Consider the following 23062-nt stretch of genomic DNA (forward strand, 5'->3'; position numbering starts at 1 on the left):
ATATGCATGTCATATAAAAACATGTTAGTGCGGAATATTATGTATTGTTGTTTTAAATGTACCAAATTATTTATGTGGGATAAATAAAATAAATATCTATCCTACATCATATATTCCTCTAGGTGGCGGTAATGCGCTTCAACACGTGTTCGCTGCCATCTAATTCACCCAGACAAGTTTAAGCTAGGTAGCTGACAGCAACATGGCATTTAAACAACTGGAGCGACTATTTATTACAGTTAGAGCAACGAGGTAAAATATAAGCACATTGCTCCACATACTGTTACTTTTAAAATGATTTTCGCATCCTGAAAGTGGAACAATACATATAGACAATGTATGACTCTTGCACATGCAGGTGACGTATTGTTTGTCGTCGTCATAAAATATCGCCGCATCGGGAAATAATTGCTTATGCTCCGGATTTTTTAAAAATAATTGCTGTACAAACTAAAAATATCCCCCAACTATGACGACTATTTAAAAAATGGTTTACTTTGCGTCTTCGAAAGCCTTTTGTGTTTTCTGGCCATTTTCGGCTGATAGTACTATAGCGTTGGCCCGCTAGATGGCACTATTGGTCATGTTTGTGACGTTCACTTACCTCTTCATTGTGGGATTTCATAAACAGGATGCTGGTAGAGGGTGGGACGCTGATATATGTTTTGGTAGATTATTTGAAGAAAGGGGAACACATCCTGGGAATTGGGTGTGCTTATTTTATACGGTATTTCCCCTCCCAATTGTTGTACTCCGTTATTAAGGCTAAGGCTACTTTACAGGTGCCCTACAGGTGCCCTCCACTGGCCTATCTGATTCCTAGCAGGTGTCACCGTCATAAAATTTAGCCGCATCGGGAAATAATTGCTTATGCTCCGGATTTTATTTTTATAATTGCTGTACAATCTAAAATCACGCAACTATGACGACTATTAAAAAAATTTAAAAAAGTTTTACTTTGTAGTCTTCGAAAGACTTTTGTGTTTTCTGGCTATTTTTACGCGGATAGTACTATAGCGTTAGCCCGCTAGATGGCACTGTTGGTCATGTTTGTGACGTTCACTTACCTCTTCATTGTGGGATTTCATAAACATGATGCTGGTAGAGGGTGGGACGCTGATATATGTTTAGGTAGATTATTTGAAGAAAGGGGAAACCTCCTGGGAATTGGGTGTGCTTATTTTATACGGTATTGCCCCTCCAAATTGTTGTACTCCGTTATTAAGGCTAAGGCTACTTTACAGGTGCCCTCCACTGGCCTATGATATCTGATTCCTAGCAGGTGACGTATGATTTGTCGTCGTCATAAAATATCGCCGCATCGGCAAATAATTACTTATGCTACGGATTTTATTTTTATATAATTGCTGTTCAATCTAAAAATATCACCCAACTATGACGACTATTTAAAAACATTTTTTTTTACTTTGCGTCCTCGGAAGCCTTTTGTGGTTTTTGGCTATTTTTAGGCTGATAGTACTATAGCGTTGGCCCGCTAGATGGCACTGTTGGTCATGTTTGTGACGTTCACTTATCTCTTCATTGTGGGATTTCATAAACAGGATGCTGTTAGAGGGTGGGATGCTGATATATTTTTAGGTAGATTATTTGGAGAAAGGGGAAAACATCCTGTGAATAGGGTGTGCTTGTTTTATGCGGTATTTTTGTACTCTGTTATTATGGCTAAGGCTACTTTACAGTCTTTACAATCTATATGTATATTCTAGTTATGTATTGTGTCTTTCTTGCAATTTCATGTATTATCCCAGCAGTTCTATTCACAACTTTAGAACATATATCTTTAATTGGAAGCTACATTAGCTACATTGTGATCATTATTAGTCATAATATATATCAGGTAGCCTCGTACAACTCTATAAAAAGCATTAAGAGTGGGAGGGCCTCATCCAAACAGCCCAACAACACATTTTCACTTCTGCTTCTCTGGGGAAGTAAGAAGGCACATGACTTGATCAGCTAATGTGAGTAACTCTGCTTGTTCAAAGTTCACTCTATATGCTGCAGATTAGTGAGGGCGGGCTCTTTTACAGCAGCACGGCACAGTAAGCGGCAGTCATGTCTTTGCAGGTCTCCGCTTGCCTTTGCTCTTGACATGGGAACGTGGACAGAGTAGGAACTCATCTGGACCTCCACAAGACACTTCACACTGCTCTGTTAAGACGCACACATGGCTCTCCCACTGACAAAGGTAAGACGTTTCTGAAATTGTGCATGTGGACAGCTGAACGAAATGTGTTCACACACACACACACACACACACACACACACACACACACACACACACACACACACACACTGGAACAGAAGCTTCTCACATGAGAGATGTTAAAGAATCAGTGCATTTGTGAGGAATGTGAGCTGCCTTTATAGGACTATAAAGGACATCCCCACTATATGTAAATCACATGTCTGTTAACAGAGAAGGATCTGAGTGACAACTTTATCGCAGACGGGGGTTGAAATTTTCGGCTGATTAGCTTTTTAAAAATATATATATATTTTTAATATTCCCGCAGTTTTACCACAAATGTAAATGTCTTTAAATACACACTAACACAAATCCAACTCACTGTAGTGTAGTTTAGAAATGGCAGTGGAATGGCAACCGTATGGTTTTACTTTTGCTTTGCGCACATAACTCTGGTGCGTTCAAAGAACCTTGATTAATGTTCAAAATAGCGGCGTTACAGTTTTTAAAGACCGGAGAGGTTCAACGCCCAGTAGGTGAAATAATAACTACAAAAATTATGTACCGTATTTTCCGCACTATAAGGCGCACCTAAAAACCTCCAATTTTCTCAAAAGCTGACAGTGCGCCTTATAATCCGGTGTGCCTTATATATGGACCAATATTGAGCCACAACAGGTCTCGCAACCCCAGCCTCTACTGTAGCGTCTATTCTATGCGCCTTATAATGCGGTGCACCTTATATATGAACAAAGTTTTAAAATAGGCCATTCATTGAAGGTGCGCCTTATAATCCGGTGCGCCTTATAGTGCGGAAAATACGGTAAGTATAATAATGATGTTTTATTATTATCGACTGATGAAAATCCTACACAAATCAGCTAATCTCTACCGTACACTATAAAGTAAAACTACTTAGCATGACTAATTGATTTTGTTATTATATTCATGTTTGCATTTACGATAGGTATTGATTAGCGCTCTAGTTTTCAGCTATCAATTCGCGGCAAGCAATCAGCGCACCAGTTGCCAGCTAGCTAGCTATTAGCAGCGCTCTGATGTGTTATTTGAATATCTTAGTATTGCACAATAAGAAGTTACCTTGAGGACCTGTTCAATTTAAAATGGCAACCTTATGGTTTTACTTTTGCATTGCGCACATAACTCTGGTGCGTTCAAGGAACCTTGATTAATGTTCAAAACAGCGCCGTCACAGTTTTTTAAAGACAGGAGAGGTTTAACGCCCAGTAGGTGAGATAATAAATATAACAATTATACAGTAAGTATAATAATGATGTATTATTATCTACTGATGAAAATCCTACACAAATCAGCTAATCTCCACCTTACACTATAAAGTAAAAGGAAAACTACTTAGCATGACTAATTGATTTCGGTATTATATTCATGTTAGCATTTACGATAGCTAGTGATTAGCGTTCTAGTTTCCAGCTATGAATTTACAGCAAGCAATCAGCGCACCAGGTGCCAGTTAGCTAGCGATTATCAGCGCTCTGCTGTGTTATTTGAATATCTTAGTATTGCACAATAAGAAGTTACCTTGAGGACCTGTAAAATTTAAAATGCAATTTTATACAGGTTGGGCGTTCCCGCTCTATCTCTTTATCAATTTTGGGGGTGCTTGACCTGGAAATGACAACACATGATGCTACCAAACCAATACTAGTTGAGGCTAGAAAATGACTGAAGGTGTATTAAATTTGATGATTGGAGTGATTAAAATGACATTTACGGTCATTTTGTGCTTCCATGTGCCTTAATCGCAATTCATTGAGTGACTCAAAAAAAAAAAAATTGTTTACATGGCTTCAGGGGTAGCACATCAATTTGTACAAAGTGAAGTGTTTAAAGTGGAGAGAATTTCTCTAATTAGATGCGAGAGGCTGCGGATTTCTAAACGTTGTCTTTGTCTCCCGTCCAGGATGAAAGCATAAAAGGGGAGAGGATCAATAAAGAAACAGGGGAGCTGAGTGCTTCGGGGGAGTTGTCCGTCTCTTTGGAGTTGGACAAGAAGAAAGCAGAGGCCTCCTCAGACCCTCTACCCTCTGAGTTGCTCCGAGAACAACTCCAAGAACTTGAGAGTCACCAATGCTCAAGTTTGACCCACAATGGGGACTCTATCCCTTTAGGGCAAAGGTGGGAGTGTCTGGTCAGAGTCCTGCCTCTCTATATACAGGTATTGCAACTCTTTCCTTAATCTTCTTTATCTTGAATCAGACACCGTCAATATGGAATGTACAGCTTTGGTTTGTGAGCATCACAGCAAAGGTTGATGGGACAAGTCAGGATCCTGGGAAGGTTTAGGATAACAGGAGGTGACATTCACATGTTTGCTGTTGAGTAATGTCAATGTGCTCTGTGGATTTATCTCGACTGTTAGCTCAGCTGTCGCATGAAATTCAAAAGCCTCTGGTATTGTTTTTAAAGAAGTGTGTAGATACAGTCGTGGTCAAAAGTTTGCATACACTTGTAAAGAACATAATGCCATGGCTGTCTTGAGTTTCCAATAATTTCGACAACTCTTATTTTTTTGTGATAGAGTGATTGGAGCACATACTTGTTGGTCACAAAAAACATTCATGAAGTTTGGTTCTTTATGAATTTATTATGGGTCTACTGAAAATGTGACCACATCTGCTGGGTCTAAAGTATACATACAGCAATGTTAATATTTGGTTACATGTCCCTTGGCAAGTTTCACTATAATAAGGCGCTTTTGGTAGCCATCCACAAGCTTCTGGCAAGCTTCTGGTAGAATTTTTGACCACTCCTCCTGACAAAATTGGTGCAGTTCAGCTAAATTTGTTGGTTTATTGACATGGACTTGTTTCTTCATCATTGTCCACACGTTTAAGTCACGACTTTGGAAAGGCCATTCTAAAACCTTAATTCCTTTACCACTTTTGACGTGTGTTTGGGGTCATTGTCCTGTTGGAACAACCAACTGCGCCCAAGACCCAACCTCCGGGTTGATGATTTTAGGTTGTCCTGAAGAATTTGGAGGTAATCCTCCTTTTTCATTGTCCCATTTACTCTCTGTAAAGCACCAGTTTCATTGGCAGCAAAATCTGACCACAGAACTTTCCTCCAGAAGGTCTTATCTTTGTCCATGTGATGTCAGATGAAACAAAAATTTAGCTGTTTGGCCACAATACCCAGCAATATGTTTCGAGGTGAAAAGGTGACGCCTTTAATCCCAGGAACACCATTCCTACCGTCAAGCATGGTGGTCGTAGTATTATGCTCTGGGCCTGTTTTGCTGCCAATGGATCTGGTGCTTTACAGAGAGTAAATGGGACAATGAAAAAGGAGGATTACCTCCAAATTCTTCAGTACATGTAGCATCATCTACAACACAACCTGTGAATTTCCGAAATCACACATGAAGTTAGAAGGGGATACATGTTATTTCAGCATATGTGCGCCCAGATGTGTCCCCAGTCCTCTATCTTAACCAGGCACATAGCTCCGCCGCCTCTGAAGTCATGCGAACTCCTGCGGCAGGGGATACAAAATTGCTATAACGACATCCAGTGGACACATTTTGAAGAGCAGTTTCTTTCATTCAAAAATTTCAGCTAATTTTTATACTTAACAAAATCATCTCGCAGGCCGGCAGCAGGAGGGGATAGACAGATGAAGGTAAAAAAGGAAGAAAGAAAGGGATATTGTGGTGACAAGCACAAGATAAACGGCTGGGGGCTATACAAATATATATATATATATATATATATATATATATATATATATATATATATATATATATATATATATATACTACCGTTCAAAAGTTTGGGGTCACATTGAAATGTCCTTATTTTTCAATGAAGATAACTTTAAACTACCGTAGTCTTAACTTTAAAGAAGTACACTCCATACATTGCTAATGTGGTAAATGATTATTCTAGCTGCAAATGTCCGGTTTTTGGTGCAATATCTACATAGGTGTATAGAGGCCCATTTCCAGCAACTATCACTCCAGTGTTCTAATGGTACAATGTGTTTGCTCATTGGCTCAGAAGGCTAATTGATGATTAGAAAACCCTTGTGCAATCATGTTCACACATCTGAAAACAGTTTAGCTCGTTACAGAAGCTACAAAACTGACCTTCCTTTGAGCAGATTGAGTTTCTGGAGCATCACATTTGTGGGGTCAATTAAACGCTCAAAATGGCCAGAAAAAGAGAACTTTCATCTGAAACTCGAAAGTCTATTCTTGTTCTTAGAAATGAAGGCTATTCCACAAAATTGTTTGGGTGACCCCAAACTTTTGAACGGTAGTATATATATATATATATATGTATATATATATATATATATATATATATATATATATATATATATATATATATATATATATATATATATATATATATATATATATATATATATATATATATATATATATACACACACACACACAGTATATATATATGCCACCCGGGCATATTCCTTTAACCCAATGTGGCCACGAGCCAAAACCTGTGATTGGCTGGCGACTGGTCCAGAGTGTAACCCACCTCTCGCCAGACATTGCTAGGATAGGCAAACTCTCACCCATGATCCGATGTAAAAAATGTAATGATTATTTTGTGGATTTTTCAACTTCCTAATCAATACTAAACTGTATTAAATCTGCATCCGGATTTCAAAGTTCTAATGTGCTTTGTCTGCAATGGCATGACCCGTCAGGGATTTACCGCTACATAAGACCAGCACACATTGAAATGCGATATCCTCTTAAGCCTGTGAAAAGAGAACATAGTGCCTTACTGGTTACTTAGAACGTGCTTTAGCTGCAGCTCTGGCACCTGTAAACAAGGCGCCATTGTTTGGTTTCATTTTGTGAAGTGTGCTACAAATGTTAATCCAATTAATTAAATTAAAGGCATTTGTCTATAGCAGGGCTCCCCAAACTTTTTGACTCGGGGACAGCATTGGGTTAAAACAATTTGGCCGGGGGCCGGGCTGTGTGTGTGTGTGTGTGTGTGTGTGTGTGTGTGTGTGTGTGTGTGTGTGTGTGTGTATATATATATATATATATATATATATATATATATATATATTCTTCGCGCACTAATTGACTGAAAGACTGCACACTTGATGTCACGTTATTGATAGAAAATTTCATTTTTAGACCATATGATTTGCCTGAGCGGCTAGGAGATACCAAGAGTAACAAGCGGTAGAAAATGGACTAGAAAGGACGGATTAAAAAAAATATTAATAAAATAAATAAATATATATATATATATTATTATTTTTTATTTTTTTTCAACTTGGGACTTCCAGCAGGCCGTATTTTGGGGACCACTGGTCTAGAGGGCTTTGGCCTAAGACCGTGTAGGTCTAAGATGTCGGCCTTCGACACCTTTGGCCCTAAAACACTCCAGATTTAAGACATTCTAAGCCAAGACAGTTTTGACCTAGGAGAGTCTAAACCTAAGACAGTCTCTCTAGACCAGAGGTCCCCAAACTTTTTAACTCGGAGGCCACATTGGGTTAAAAAAATTTGGCCGGGGGCCGGGCTGTGTGTGTATATATATATATATATATATATATATATATATATATATATATATATATATATATATATATATATATATATACACTACCGTTCAAAAGTTTGGGGTCACTCAAACAATTTTGTGGAATAGCCTTCATTTCTAAGAACAACAATAGACTGTCGAGTTTCAGATGAAAGTTCTCTTTTTCTGGCCATTTTGAGCGTTTAATTGACCCCACAAATGTGATGCTCCAGAAACTCAATCTGCTCAAAGGAAGGTCAGTTTTGTAGCTTCTGTAACGAGCTAAACTGTTTTCAGATGTGTGAATATGATTGCACAAAGGTTTTCTAATCATCAATTAGCCTTCTGAGCCAATGAGCAAACACATTGTACCATTAGAACACTGGAGTGATAGTTTCTGGAAATGGGCCTCTATACACCTATGTAGATATTGCACCAAAAACCAGACATTTGCAGCTAGAATAGTCATTTACCACATTAGCAATGTATAGAGTGTATTTCTTTAAAGTTAAAGTTAAGACTAGTTTAAAGTCATCTTCATTGAAAAGTACAGTGTTTGTCCTTATTTTTTAAATGTGACCCCAAACTTTTGAACGGTAGTGTATATATATATATATATATATGTCCTTTCTAATCCATTTTCTACCGCTTGTTACTCTCGGTGTATCTTAGCCGCTCAGGCAAATTATATTGTCAAAAAATGCATTTTCCCATCGATAATGTGATATCATCGCGCTTGGAGTATATGTATATATATATATATATATATATATATATATATATATATATATATATATATATATATATATATATATATATATATATATATACATATACTCCAAGCGCGATGATATCACATTATCGATGGGAAAATGCATTTTTAGACAATATAATTTGCCTGAGCGGCTAAGATACACCGAGAGTAACAAGCGGTAGAAAATGGATTAGAAAGGACAGATTTTAAAAAATAAACATGTGACTTCCTTAACTTGGGCCGTAGTTTGGGCACCCCTGGTCTATAGTGTGTGTTCAATCCAATTCATCAATATTGTCTGTCATGGCAGGTGTGTGAGGAAGGTGGAGGGCTTGAGGGTTTGGACTTGAAGGTACTTGCAGCTGTGACCGTAGACACCGTCATCTATAACATCCACAACAGGCTTGCAGAAAGACCTGCAGGTAGTGACTGACCCTCCCTCATGTTATCACACGCGGTCCAGCTTTGCTGGTTTTAGGGACTTTCTACATCTCTTTTTACTTCTGCTTTTCGATCTATGCTGTGTCTCTTTTCCAGAAGGCTTTCGCGTCTTTCATGTTCCTCAGAATAGAAAGTCAAAGTAGCATGCTTCCTTGTGAAGAAAAGTGATCTAACTTATGTTAACTAATGTTTGCAGAAGATGCTCGCGAGGAGGTTGTTCGATTCTTCCAACCAGAACACGACCAGGCCAAGTGTCCAGGATGGCTGTTGCTTAAATCTCTGTTGCTCCTAACTGCTGACAGCTCCGTAAGTTTATTAGGTTCCTGTTTGCGCGTCATCGTTTAGGGAAGAGAAAGTACTTGGACACTTAATTAGTCACACTTACCCAATATAATGGCATTTCCTTTACATGGTGTGGCTTTGACAATATTATAACAATGCTTACAGGAAGTATTTAGGGCCTTCATTCACATAAGTGGTCATTACAAGCATTGCATAACAAATTCTAAAAAGTCGCACTACTGCAAATTACAACAACAATAACCTTGTTAAATCAACCTATCAAAGTGATATGTTTTTGGCACAGTTATTGTATTGAATCTCATTGGATTTTGTGGGCACTGCGTGTATCAGCATGTTAGTAATAGCACTCATATCTAAAAAAAATAGAACAATGCATAGCTTTTCGGAGTTATTAAAGGTATAATCCATCACCAATTAACTACATTTAGTTCCACTTTATTTGTGTTTGTAGGACATACTGTCATGTATAAATCCAGGACTTCCTGCTGCCCTTGTGAAATGTTTGTATCTTCTCGTGTGCATGCCAGCAAAGGAGAACATAAAAGAGAGCTTTCAAGAGCTACTGACACAGGTGAAAATTAACTGACTCTTCCCCTTGATGTCAATGCACTTTTTGACTTCATAAGACTCGCTTTTTTTTAGGTTCTCCTCCAACTTTGTAGACAACCAGTCAATGTGGAGCGGCTGGTAGAGACACAGGAGCTTCAGTGCCTCATCATTGGGCTCACAACACTTTGGGACCAGACCAGCATCCCTTGGAGGCGTCAGGCCTCCCGCGTCCTCAAGGCGGTTTCTGCTGTGGCTACGAGCAACACGACTCCTAACCTGCTTGGTGAGCGCAAAACTTCATCTTTACACGTTGATTTAATTGGGGAAGAAAATGCATTTGTTGCAGTAATCAAAAATACAAGAGCATATCATCACACATTTCAGAGAGGCAAATAAGCTCAAATTTGTTACAGATAAGTCACTTTGCTTCACTAGCACTGTTTATCTTTTTTGGTGCTAGAAAACTGTAAAATGTCCTTATTTTTACAATTTTATTAGAAAAATCTTTATAACGTTAGCATCCCATTTTAATAGAAACAACTGAAATAGACTTACTGTATATGTTCCTATATTGTCCAAGACAAGAACTGTTTATTAGATTGACGTCTTTCCCAAAGGTTTGTTATTTTTGGGCGCAGCTCACACTTGTGCAGAGATACCGTTTCTGATACGTGTAATACCTTATTATACCACACAGGAGGCGAAAAATATTTAAAACACCTCTGAGCTCGATGTCGTGCTAGTTTATTGCCTCTTTCAGGGATTAGTTTGCATATTCCGAAGAATCAGTGTCCTCTACAGTGGACATTTGATTTTGTACTATTCATTTTGTCAGAGTTTCAGGAGCACTCTGCTGTTTGTAAAGGCTTTCTGGAAAAACTCTAATCAAAAATCATATCTACGACTCTATAATGTTTTTAAAGGCCTACTGAAATGCGATTTTCTTATTTAAACGGGATAGCAGGTCCATTCTATGTGTCATACTTGATCATTTCGCGATATTGCTATATTTTTGTTGAAAGGATTTAGTAGAGAACATCGACGATAAAGTTCGCAACTTTTGGTCGCTGATAAAAAAGCCTTGCCTGTACCGGAAGTAGCGTGACGTCACCGGTTGTGGAGCTCCTCACATCTGCACATTGTTTACAATCATGGCCACCAGCAGCAAGAGCGATTCGGACCGAGAAAGCAACAATTTCCCCATTAATTTGAGCGAGGATGAAAGATTCGTGGATGAGGAAAGTGAGAGTGAAGGACTAGAGGGCAGTGGAAGCGATTCAGATAGGGAAGATGCTGTGAGAGGCGGGTGGGACCTGATATTCAGCTGGGAATGACTAAAACAGTAAATAAACACAAGACATATATATACTCTCTTAGCCACAACACTACCAGGCTTATATTTAATATGCCACAAATTAATCCCGCATAACAAACACCTCCCCCCTCCCGTCCATATAACCCGCCAATACAAATCAAACATCCGCACAACACACTCAATCCCACAGCCCAAAGTACCGTTCACCTCCGCAAAGTTCATACAGCACATATATTTCCACAAAGTCCCCAAAGTTACACACGTGACATGCACATAGCAGCACGCACGTACGGGCAAGCGATCAAATGTTTGGAAGCCGCAGCTGCGTACTCACGGTACCGCGTATCCAACTCAAAGTCCTCCTGGTAAGAGTCTCTGTTCTCCCAGTTCTCCACAGGCCAATGGTAAAGCTTAACTGTCATCTTTCGGGTAATGTAAACAAGGAAACACCGGCTACGTGTTTGTGTTGCTGCAGCCGGCCGCTAATACACCGCTTCCCACCTACAGCTTTCTTCTTTGCTGTCTCCATTGTTCATTAAACAAATTGCAAAAGATTCACCAACACAGATGTCCAGAATAATGTGGAATTTTGCGATGAAAACAGACGACTTAATAGCTGGCCACAATAGTGTCCCAAAATGTCCGCTACAATCCGTGACGTCACGCGCAGAGGTCATCATACCGAGACGTTTTCAGCAGGATATTTCGCGGGAAATTTAAAATTGCACTTTACTAATCTAACCCGGCCGTATTGGCATGTGTTGCAATGTTAAGATTTCATCATTGATATATAAACTATCAGACTGCGTGGTCGGTAGTAGTGGGTCTCAGTAGGCCTTTATTAAGAATCTTCTGCAAAACTGTGAGTTCTTCACAAGTTTTTTGAACTGAACTCACGGGCCTTCAGTTGAATAGCCCAAAGGATGAAAAAGACAGGTCCAAAATCACCTTATGGAAAAAAAAATGTAACTGCCGAAAAGGAGAAGACTATAAGTGGTGCCTTGAGGAACACCTCAATTATATAAATCACAAGTTTGGAACCCAGTATTCTTTGTTTTTTAGCAAGGTTAAAATGGTAATGTAAGGATCTGCCAATATGCCTTTTTACAACAGGGACACTAGTGTTTTTAGGAATTTGCTGCAAAAATGTTTGTCTCCCAAATTTTGAATTGAACTCGATGGCCGATATGGTGTCATTCCCGGGCCGGATTTGGCCCCCAGGGCGCTAGTTGAATAGCCCTGGTCTATGTCTTAAAACAGCTATTGTGTTGGATTACACATACTTCTGTAGTAGAACCTGATGATAATATAAGCCATAGCTATACCTATATCAGTTATTTCACTGTAAAGCGCTTTGAGTGTTTATAAAAGCAAATCCAATCAATTATTATTATCACCTCAAATATGTACTTCAGTAGTGTAGATTTGTTTTGGGTAACAAATAAATGATGTGTCCTCTCTTTAGGAAAGAACTGCATTCGCATCTGCATCCAGAATCTCTCCCGAATCAGTACTGACGTGGCGGGTCCGCTTTTAGCTGAGGTGGCCACAGCTGTGTTTAGCTTTGTTCGAGACACATATCCTCTCAATCCAGCCCTCTTCACCGAGTTTGACTCCCACAATGGTTACGAGGCACTCGAAAACATTCTCCAACGGTGAGCAGATAAGAACAACAACCACATTGTAGGACTGGCAATTAAATAATTACTCTTTATTACCATCTTGGAATTATATAATGTAAGACACCAATGATATATACTCATGAATAATGTGGAATAACATGGTTTTAAAATACAATCCCATGAAGTTGAATAGTGCTTTTGCCATTCATTACAAAGAGTTGTTCTACTAATTCTGTTGATATATTTTTAATGGCTGCTGATGCCATTAAAGTTGTGAAGGCGGCGTATCAGAGGATCAGTTCCAGTCTGTGGAGGAGCTGCTGGCGCTCATTGCCTCGATCACCATGCTCGGGAAAACGGAGCTCAAAGTGGCTCTTTGTGTCAGTCACCCCCAACCTCCGGGCTTCAGATTTGAGGCTCCGCTCCATAAAGGTACGGCTCAACTTAACAACTTATCTACAGCTGACCTCTAATAGTGTCTTCATTGAACTCATAAGCTCAGAGCTCATCATTCCATTTGTGTGACTTCCGAATGGGTGGCTGCTCAATTTGCCCACTGTACCCCACTGTGGCGTGCAGCATCCCTCCGCTTAACAGGAAGCTGAGGTGATTATGTCTGGGATGATGAAGTGGCGGCTTTCCCTGTAACAATATTAGGATGCCCCACATCTATTCACCACTGGCCTACTGCAAGTGGCCATCTATCATGGATGCACACACCCATAGATTTAACACTCAGAAAATTGACATCCATAACAAACGCACACTGAGCAGCCATCCATCACATCAAGGAGAAGCTCTCGTTCCATCACAGAGCTCATGGAGTCTTGCATTGATCTTATTTAAGTTGGCTGATGCAATTGAACTTAAGCGTGAACATGAATCCTATTACTAAGCAGCTACTGTATATTTACTCACAACAAACAGCGGTGTGTTTGCTGCATTAATCTAATACCTTCCATGTGAACATTTTGACAAGGTGGCAAACAAACCACATCAAGGCACATTATTCTATGCTACCTTTGCATTCATATGTGCGCCATTGTTCGTTTTCTATCTATCTATGTACATGCAACTCGATTTGTTTACAATGTTCAGCGTGTGTTTGATGTTATACTGTAGGCTCTGTGACTCTAATAACAATTGACCTTGACAAAAAAACTCTTATTGAAGGCTTCTGACTGTGTTAACCTTGGTCTCATTGAAATAAATAGAACATTGGGATAAATACAATACGTCCTAAATCACCAGGACCACTTTTCATAAGTTGATGCACTACTGCTTTTTTCTCCAGGTTCTTCAGTTAAGAACCTACCTGCCTTACAGCTTCTGCAAACCTCCTTGCTGCGTTGCCAGGATCCTCTCCTGTGCTGCCAGATTCTGAGAACCTTTCAGATTATTTGGGAGAGGGACAAAGCTAATTTCTTCCTTTCGGAGTGGACTGTCCAGACCATGGCCCAACTGGCTGCGTGTGTCTGGCGCAAACCAGATGCGGTCCAAGCAATGTTCTTTTCAATGCTAGAGATGGTGAGCTGGAACTATTTTTATTTTACTGGGTTGTTCATGTGATGCTGATGCTTGGTCTTCTGCAGGTCATATTCAAGCTAAACTACATCCCCCATGAGGCATTGCGGGTAGTACTAGGCATCTTAAAGCAGAGCTGGTCGGGGGCACTGGCTGCAGGGGAAGGAGGGGCGGAGTTTGGAGTGGCAACCATTAAAAGCTTTCACAGGTGAGCAGTGTACATTTGTTTTATTGACCTCTTGGTTGATGTACACTCTACAAACGTTTATACTCATCATTACAACATTTGGCTCACATGCACTGATAGTATTGTTTCAAGAACAATAACGCTCAGTTTTGTTTGACACTCTCCAAAAGGCATGCATTTAACAACAGGTTTACTATTATGGTTGTGAGTTGCAATAATGTATTTTGGGTACCTTTTATCATTACACAGCTGAAAACATGCCTCTAAGGTTTAACAAAACGGAGTTCAAAGAGTCATTAAGTGAGATGAATCCTGAAATCATCACCTTGGTGATCATCTATGTAAAGGATGAACACCCTTAAGTGTGTTTTTTTTGTGTGGGGGAGCTTTTTGTGTTTTTATTGTGATGCAAAAGAGGACAATGTGATGATAACCACGTACCCAGAAATTAAACTTACCACAACACAGGAAAGTGTTTGCTCTGTTCAAAACGTGCAATACATTAAAAACTAATGTAATTATGTTTCTTATACTTACATGTATGTTAGTGTAGTTTCCTAATGAAGCCTTAGCTTGATGCTTGTCTACTTTCTCCTGCTCCGGCTTGCTGCGGCAACAACAAACAAAACGCCAGACGCTCCTCTTCGTTTTGTATCGTTTACTTGTCAACTTAATCCTTAAAAACATAAAACAATAACGATGTGGGAACAAATGAATGGCAAAATAAAGCGAGTTTGTTACAGTAAGAAAGAGTTAGAAAGTAAGAGTAAGGTCAAAAAACTGTGTGGCTCGATTCCACCATACCTGACTGCCATTACCCATAATACCTTGTGTCCAAACCATATTACCACACAGATCCTTCCGCCATATATGCAATTAAACAGTTACGTCATCAAATGATTTAGACAAATGTAATAATTACAAATAAAGTGTACCTTATAATTATTCTAAGCATGCAAATAAAGTAAATAGTCCCATTTTGGCTGAATAAACATAAAGCACCTTCCATAAATTGTAAATTATCTTAAACAACATTTAGGCTCCTACAGTTAGAAATCTTCAAAGGATGAGTAGTAAGGATGATTTTGTTTACTATATACAATGGTTAACTAACAGTATATTTACATTTGTATGCTAGTTTGTAATAAACTATGGTAGTAAGTATTGTAGTAATTTTTAAAGTGTTATTTAAAACATTGCTTTTTATGATGGCAAATGTTTGAATCTGGAAAGAATAAACTCACTATTTCCTTTCAGAAAATTAGTTTTGAAATCATAACACCTTTGAAGTCAACCAACATTGCCACTGTGTTGTTACATAAATTATTCTCGATGTCAATAAAAACTGAGCCTTCTTTGCTTTATTAAGGCAACCACAGTATTTGGATTCAGCGTTTGTTGGTTGAAAACATTTTCGCACGCTTGTGTAGGATGACCGTGCACAGCGGTATGCTAGCGGAGGTGCTAAGCGACTGGGGCCTCCTGGAGATGCTGCTGGTGGAACTTCGCAGGAGAGCCAAGATCATCCGGAAGGCTGGCGTTGTCTCCACTGCTCAATTAGGTAGGAGACAAAGTATGACTCACCCTCATGAGTGAACTCCATAACTACCATTACAGAGTGGCATTGAGCTACATGGACTACTTGTGTCAGTCACAGTGAGTCACATTTAACCAGAAATGTATTGACTCTGAGGCATTGGTCTTGTGTTTCTTAGATGCACAGCAGCCGCCATGTGTGGAGGACAACGACATGTTACTCACCGCTTGTATGCTTCAACTTGTGTCTACCCTTACTCTGCGTTCAATTAAGAACACAGGTACAAAGGTCACCCCTAATAATAATATGTGTTTATTGATTGTGTTCGGGTTCAACCTTTTTATTGAATGCAACGCACAAAGTAGCTCAGGTCAAAGGGTAAATCAACTCACATTACTGTATGTTCAAAGTCACAATAACAACCCTTATACATGTTTTGTCTATATATTGCTATCTGACCTACGATGGCTGTTGTGTCTAAGGTGAAAGGTCAGAACATTCAATTACCCTCAATTCCTCTTTGGAAAATTTCAACTTATCACCCTCCAACTTTCATTCATCAGCAAAAGAATCTTGCTAAGTCGGATGTCAAATTCCTAAAGTGCATAAAAATGTTTCGAACAAAGGACCCAGAAATGATGTGTAGTGTAAAGTGCCAAAAGTTTTCTTCTTATGCTATTTGAATTTAATCTATTCATACATACACTCATGCACATAATCACGTTTCATCAAACATATATTAACGTTGTTGCCCTAGGGAAAACTGGGTAACACATGGCACACTGACAAAGCTTAACCTATTGTTACTATAACAATCTACAAGGTTAATATTGGTTGCTTCTCTTTCTTCCCCTCCATTTTTCTGCTTTCTTTTGTATCTCTAGTTATCATTACGTATATGTATTGTTGCATTTGAACAACTATATTGTTGATAATAGAGGTAAGTTATTGGTATTGTTCATTATCGATAGCGCTATATTTGTATTGCTCCATTTGTAGTGTAATAATGCTCATTGTCATTTCTGTATTATTATTTATTCCGCTAACTGCTTCTTTGCTATCATTTTTACCATCATATTTGTACATATCCTATTTGCTGATGTTGCTCTATTGTTGTTGTTGTTGTCATTGTTGTGTTTGCTGTTGTTGTTGTTGTCTCTCTGTCTTATCCACCTCTTGTCCCCAAAGTTCCCCCTCTGTCTTCCTTTTTTTCTCGTTCTATCCCCTCTTGCTCCGGCCCGGCTGCACCAGCTGATAATATAAATATATTTGATAAAGTCAAATACAAATAAGGCAACAAGTGAAGTATCCTACACTTCTCTTTTGTAAAGTAAATCTGAACAGCCGATATGGGCATCTACATCAACTATATGATATGCCTGAGAAGCTGGACAGGACAAAAAAATAAATAAAATAAAATGAGTTGAATCTATTCTAATTCTGCAGTTTCTGTACGAGAACTTGGAATGGTCCCATACATAAAGATCTTCCTGGACGAAGATCAGTATCGGGCTCCCACTCTGAGCATTTTGGAGCATCTCGCCGAGCTGAACCCAGAGGAGTTCATGAGTACCGCCGTAGGAGCCCTGTGCTCCTCCACTCAACATGAACTGGCTTTGAAGCGAGACCTTCTACAGGTACTGTGCACACACATGCCGACGCGCCCATCCTTACGGTGATTTCAGCTTGTTGTCCTCCTCCTACACATCAAAACATAACAAATTGTAATGCACTTAAAATATAATTAGCAAACAAATTTATTTTCTTTACATGTGGGACGCTGATTAGATTTGAGACAAAGCAGATTGATTTGCTAAAGCAGGTTTAGCTGTTAACTCAGAACTGGATTTGATTAGGCTAGCAGCATTGTGCCGTGTCGCTATCCGATCGGTGAATGGGCCCGAAATGCGATTAGGCTTAACGAGGTTACACACCTACTGTATGTGTCCATTTTTTTTTATAGATGGCAATGAGAGGCGCTCTTACTTGCAGATATTGTGTATATTGCCCGTGTGTGTTGTTTGTGCTAACGCGGTTAAAGCAGGTGGCAATCAGATTGGGTCTGACCCGGGTTGCCAAGTGTTGAGAGCCATTGTGATTACTCCGGTTTCACTTAATCACATTTACCCCTGCGTTATGCCTCACACTTTACCTACCTGATGGATTAGCTCTCCAAATTGAATAAAGCTAATGTGATTTACTTGACCTCCCAAAACTATTTACCAGAAATGATTTATGATATATCTATATGTTTCATCTATTTTTCATCACCCTGTTTTAATTGACTTCAGCACATTTCAAAAGCCGAAAGCTTTGTGTAGAAATGTACTCTGAGGTTAATGTATAATACCTGCATTTTATGTCAAATTGTCTGTTTTACAGTCTGTGCTAAAGGTGCTGCAGAGCCCAAATAGCTGGGACGCTTTCCGACGGGCTGGCGGCTTCACGGGAATTCTCTCACTCGTGCTCGACATGGAAGGCGCTCTGGCCGACCCTCCTCGGGGAGAAGCGTGGCAGTCCGTCGAACGTCGACCCCTTCTTGACCTCATCCTTCTCGCCCTCCACATATTAGCCTCCGCAGTTCATCTTCACGTGGTGAATGCACACTTTTTTCAGACCGGCGGCTTTTACGAAAGGCTGGCTGAGGCTCTCCTCCAGCTGGGCTGCTTCCACGCTGAAAGCTTAGAGAGGAGCAGGTGGGAGGCAGAGGCAAGATGCTTTGTCAAGACCGCAGAAGACCACCAGCCTCTTGGAAAAAGCTTCTATCAGTTTGTTGAGTTAGCAGAAGAGGTCCCCGCAGGTCCCTCCTCCCCATCTGTCCACCTCCCAGTCACTCTCCGGACTTGTATTAGGCTCCTCTCCTATCTTGACTACTTTGCTACAGGCCATTGCTCCCCTCTGGACTTCAACTTTGGGTTAGAACCTGAGAATGGGTTTGACCGGGACATAATGGAAATAAACAGCTCAACAGGGCACAAAGGGGTGCGTTCAGCATCACCTCCTGTCCATATGGGGCATGTCCAGCCACCTTTGGAGGACATGCAAGGGAAATATCGATCCACAGGAACCAGCATATCCACAGTCCGCTCCAATTCCCAGTCGAGGTGCTTATTTTTCCTCACATGTTGAAACAGGCCTAAATTGAAGCTCTACAAAACATTAACAATATTTTCTGGTATTTAGGTTCACTTGTGAGCATGTCACACTTCACCCCGGAGCTATTCGAATCATCATGACTCTCCTCACATCAGTTTTTACTCCTGAGGACACGCAGGTATCTTTTTGTTTGACATCATCTCACGACTACTTTCAAGGTTTGACTCAATTCCTCTCCTTTGCTCAGCTCTCAACAGAGGTCCAGCTCGCAGTGGCGAATCACGTTCAGGCGGCGGCCAAGTCGGAGCGAAACCGTCAGATGATGTGTGAAGGAGGGCTTATCTCCACGGTCCTGACTCACTGCCGCAGCATGCTGCTGGATCCTCATCACCCCTTACATCTGACTGTTACAAGAATCTTGGAGAAGCTCTCCTCCCAGGCCATCACACCTTCAGTCTTCAGGTTAGATATGCTTCATCCAAAATAATCTTTTTGAACAGGATCCTTATTCTTATTAAGTTTGTTTCCTTTTTCAGAAAATTTCTATGTTTAGGAGACCCTCTGTGCTTGGCAGACAAGGCGAAAGTGCCATCCAAACCAGGAGAAGTAGCTGGTACTGTATATGTTACTTTGTGACAATGACACTCTCTTTGTTTTATATTACATTAAAGGTCCCAATACGCTATTTTTCAACAATTCTAGATATGTCTCAGAGGCCTCATAACAATCTATTGAAGTGTGTTGGCCAAAATCTAGCCATGATGCTGTAATTCAGTTTAAAAGTGTTCCTTTTGATCATTACTGGGATCAAGCCGTTTTGTGTGTCTGTAGCTTTAACGCTTATGAGCTGTTGTTTGTCTACACCTGTCTCCAACAGCGTGTGGCTGCTTTATACATATACACTGTATTTCTTCGCATGTCCAATGTAACAGATGACATATAACACATACTTACGGACACAAACAACAGTAGCATCAGCTTTGTTATGTAAACTACAGTGCTAATTATAGTCACTTTTTAACAGCAACGTCATGCTAAGTTAGCCTATTTGCTGAAGAAATACAAAATGACCGAACGTCTCTGACCACTATCACTAGCTTTAAACAGAGCTGACTAACTTTGGTCAGAGATGCAGGTGTTATTTTAGGATTTGTAGCAAAGCCTGCTTTTTTACGAAAGTCCTCCATGAAGTGGTGGGCGTAAACATGGGCTACATTACTGTTAGAACATCAATATTAGTCAAATTTGCATTATAGGGGACCAAAAGTTTTGGCAGTGAGTGACTTAGATTGTGTACTTTAATAACATTGCTGCTTAATTGTCGTGGTCCCACAGAAATTACGTATTATTTCAGTATATAACAGACACGTGAAATGTTTTTTTTGGAAATAGCAAGGAGAAAAAGAGTTATTAAAAAACCTTTGGCCCTGACTGTAATATTGAACTCAAAGCTTAGATCGGGGTCATCCAAACTTTTTCCATAAAGGTCTGCATAAGGAAAAGTGTGTAGGTGCCATTTATTCTAAATGTTTAAAGACTAAATTTAGTGTTGACTTTGTGTTATAGGGGTGTATATTGTAGCGTCCCGGAAGAGTTAGTGCTGCAAGGGGTTCTGGGTATTTTTCCTGTTGTGTTTATGTTGTGTTACGGTGCGGATGTTCTCCCGAAATGTGTTTGTCCTTCTTGTTTGGTGTGGGTTCACAGTGTGGCGCATATTTGTAACAGTGTTAAAGTTGTTTATACATCCACCCTCAGTGTGACCTGTATGGCTGTTGACCAAGTATACATTGCACTCACTTGTGTGTGTTAAAAGCCGTAGATATTATGTGACTGGGCCGGCACGCAAAGGCAGTGCCTTTAAGGTTTATTGACGCTCTGTACTTCTCCCTACGTCCGTGTACACACCGGCGTTTTAAAAAGTCATACATTTTACTTTTTGAAACCGATACCGATAATTTTGAAACTGATACCAATAATTTCCCATATTACATTTTAAAGCATTTATCGGCCAATAATATCGGCAGTCCGATATTATCGGCCATCTCTAGTTCTGAGTCATCTTTACATTTAATTTGCGGTTTCAATCATCACATTTTGCTTGTGTTGCTTCCTCCAGATCTCGGCACAAAGGCAGACACTGTTGCAGGGTCCACAGTGCGAACAATAAAGCGAGCCTCCAGCCTGTTAGAGTCGCCGACCTGCAGCGAATTCCCGGCCGGTCCCACCATTACTGCCCAACAGCTCATCAGTCTGGTGTCCATGACGGCACCGCGGACATTTCGGCCTCATCGAATCTCCGCCACACCTGCGTTTGTAGAGTTTGACATGAGTGAGAATGGCTATGGGTGAGTCACTAAGGTTGTATTGCTTAAATTGGTGATGGCTAGCGCTAGATCAGACCTGGGCGAATTAAGGCCCGAGGGCCGCATGTGGCCCGTTAAGCTTTCCAATCTGGCCCGCCGGACATTCCCAAATAATTGTTTTAGATCTTTAAGATCGAAACTATAGCTGCCATTATAATGTGCAGTGATGTTTTCAAATGACCGTAAGTCTTAAACCATACAAAGTTTTTCAATGGTTGGAATCTGCGCGTTTGCATTATATATTAGTTACTATGGTAATCTAAGTCACCGATTTTTACAAGAATGTTCTTAAGCGTAGTGATATATCAGACATATCAGATTGTAGGTTGTTGTTTTTTACCCTTCACGTTCATATTTTGTTGTGTTTGTTGCATTTTTGTTGCGTTTCGCTTGATTGTAAAATATGTCGATCGAGAGGGGGTGTGACGTTCATGTGTTGTCAATATTCAGTGTTCTATTGTTCATAGTTAATATTGTAAATCCCACCTTCTTTATTTTCATGTACATTCTGAGAGTCTCATTCAGTAAAAAAAATTAAAATTCCATTCCGTTGTTTCAGGCGGTCTGTAATAACGTTTTTAGCATTCAAACAGACGTTATTGTGAGGTTTTGTATTAGTGTTCCAAAAAATCAGATACACCCGCCCCCACACACATTTATTTTTCTAAATTTGCCCCCCTGAATCAAAATAATTGCCCAGGCCTGCGCTAGATAAATGTATTCAAATGTCACATGCTGCAGTGCAGGTACTGTACATTAAAAAAATACTAATAGCATTACGGTATGTCTTTGTGCTTTACAGCTGCCTATTCCTGCCCTCTCTGGCAACAGTGAAGGGAGTGACAGCCGATTCCATCTCAACTGGTGGAATAGGAGGAGGTGAGAGTCTAAATATTAAACAGGTGTAACGTGTTTATGAATAAATCTAATGTCTCGTGTCTCTTTCATTTTATTAGACTGCCGGGGTTTCCCTCCCACAGCCGGTCTCTCCTTTTCCTGCTGGTTCCAGATCAATAGGTTTAGTTCAGCGTGTGATTCACACCCAATCCGACTCCTGACAATTGTTCGCCACATGTCACGGACAGAGCAACAGTACATCTGCTTGTCTGTCTCTTTCTCTGCCTTTGATGGCTGTCTGGTCCTGTCCACTGAGGAGGAAGCTTTCACTTACTTGGGTAAGATATATTTGGATGTGGTTTATTCAATGTATGTTCACTGTCTACAATACACATGACACTTTCTCATAAAAGTAAACCCTTTTACATTTTAGCGACCATTTTAATGTCTTCTGAAGGGACAATACAGTATAAGTGTCATATAAGATTATATAAAACAGCAATATTCACATGAAACTTTGATGTACGTTAGACTAGTCAGTGTGCAGCTTGTATGGGAGTATAGAGTTACGGTGCTTTTTGATTGATTAATTGAAAATGTTATTAGTAGATTGCACATTTCAGTACATGTTCTGTACAATTGACCATTAAATGGTAACACCCGAATAAGTTATTCAACTTGTTTAAGTCGGGGGTCCACGTAATCAATTCATGCTCTGAAAGTAAGCCGACACACAAACCATTATAGTCTAAATAGCTGGAAACACAAGTGAGTAC

At 39.9% G+C, this 23062-nt stretch overlaps 1 protein-coding gene across 6 annotated transcripts in view; it reads left to right on the forward strand.

The window, feature by feature from the left end:
• The first annotated feature begins 147 nt into the window (after nucleotides 1-147).
• wdfy4 (WDFY family member 4) overlaps nucleotides 148-23062 on the forward strand; it is a 75428-nt gene continuing 52513 nt past the window's right edge. For 4 of the 6 annotated variants that reach the window (XM_062058207.1, XM_062058211.1, XM_062058212.1 and 1 more), the window contains exons 1-21: nucleotides 1750-1982; nucleotides 2089-2209; nucleotides 4152-4406; nucleotides 8823-8934; nucleotides 9150-9259; nucleotides 9708-9827; nucleotides 9899-10088; nucleotides 12586-12775; nucleotides 13014-13174; nucleotides 14037-14269; nucleotides 14335-14474; nucleotides 15884-16014; nucleotides 16169-16270; nucleotides 17437-17627; nucleotides 18373-19094; nucleotides 19174-19264; nucleotides 19334-19548; nucleotides 19623-19699; nucleotides 21203-21431; nucleotides 22252-22328; nucleotides 22406-22624. In XM_062058207.1, coding sequence (XP_061914191.1) covers nucleotides 2189-2209; nucleotides 4152-4406; nucleotides 8823-8934; nucleotides 9150-9259; nucleotides 9708-9827; nucleotides 9899-10088; nucleotides 12586-12775; nucleotides 13014-13174; nucleotides 14037-14269; nucleotides 14335-14474; nucleotides 15884-16014; nucleotides 16169-16270; nucleotides 17437-17627; nucleotides 18373-19094; nucleotides 19174-19264; nucleotides 19334-19548; nucleotides 19623-19699; nucleotides 21203-21431; nucleotides 22252-22328; nucleotides 22406-22624 — 3586 coding nt within the window. In that variant the 5' untranslated portion in view covers nucleotides 1750-1982; nucleotides 2089-2188. Of the gene's footprint in view, nucleotides 253-341; nucleotides 359-1749; nucleotides 1983-2088; nucleotides 2210-4151; nucleotides 4407-8822; nucleotides 8935-9149; nucleotides 9260-9707; nucleotides 9828-9898; nucleotides 10089-12585; nucleotides 12776-13013; nucleotides 13175-14036; nucleotides 14270-14334; nucleotides 14475-15883; nucleotides 16015-16168; nucleotides 16271-17436; nucleotides 17628-18372; nucleotides 19095-19173; nucleotides 19265-19333; nucleotides 19549-19622; nucleotides 19700-21202; nucleotides 21432-22251; nucleotides 22329-22405; nucleotides 22625-23062 lie in introns of those variants that run through there. The other 2 variants (XM_062058208.1, XM_062058209.1) reach the window with 2 other exon arrangements.

Source organism: Entelurus aequoreus, linkage group LG09, assembly GCF_033978785.1.
Source record: "Entelurus aequoreus isolate RoL-2023_Sb linkage group LG09, RoL_Eaeq_v1.1, whole genome shotgun sequence".
Classification (NCBI taxonomy): Eukaryota; Metazoa; Chordata; class Actinopteri; order Syngnathiformes; family Syngnathidae; genus Entelurus; species Entelurus aequoreus.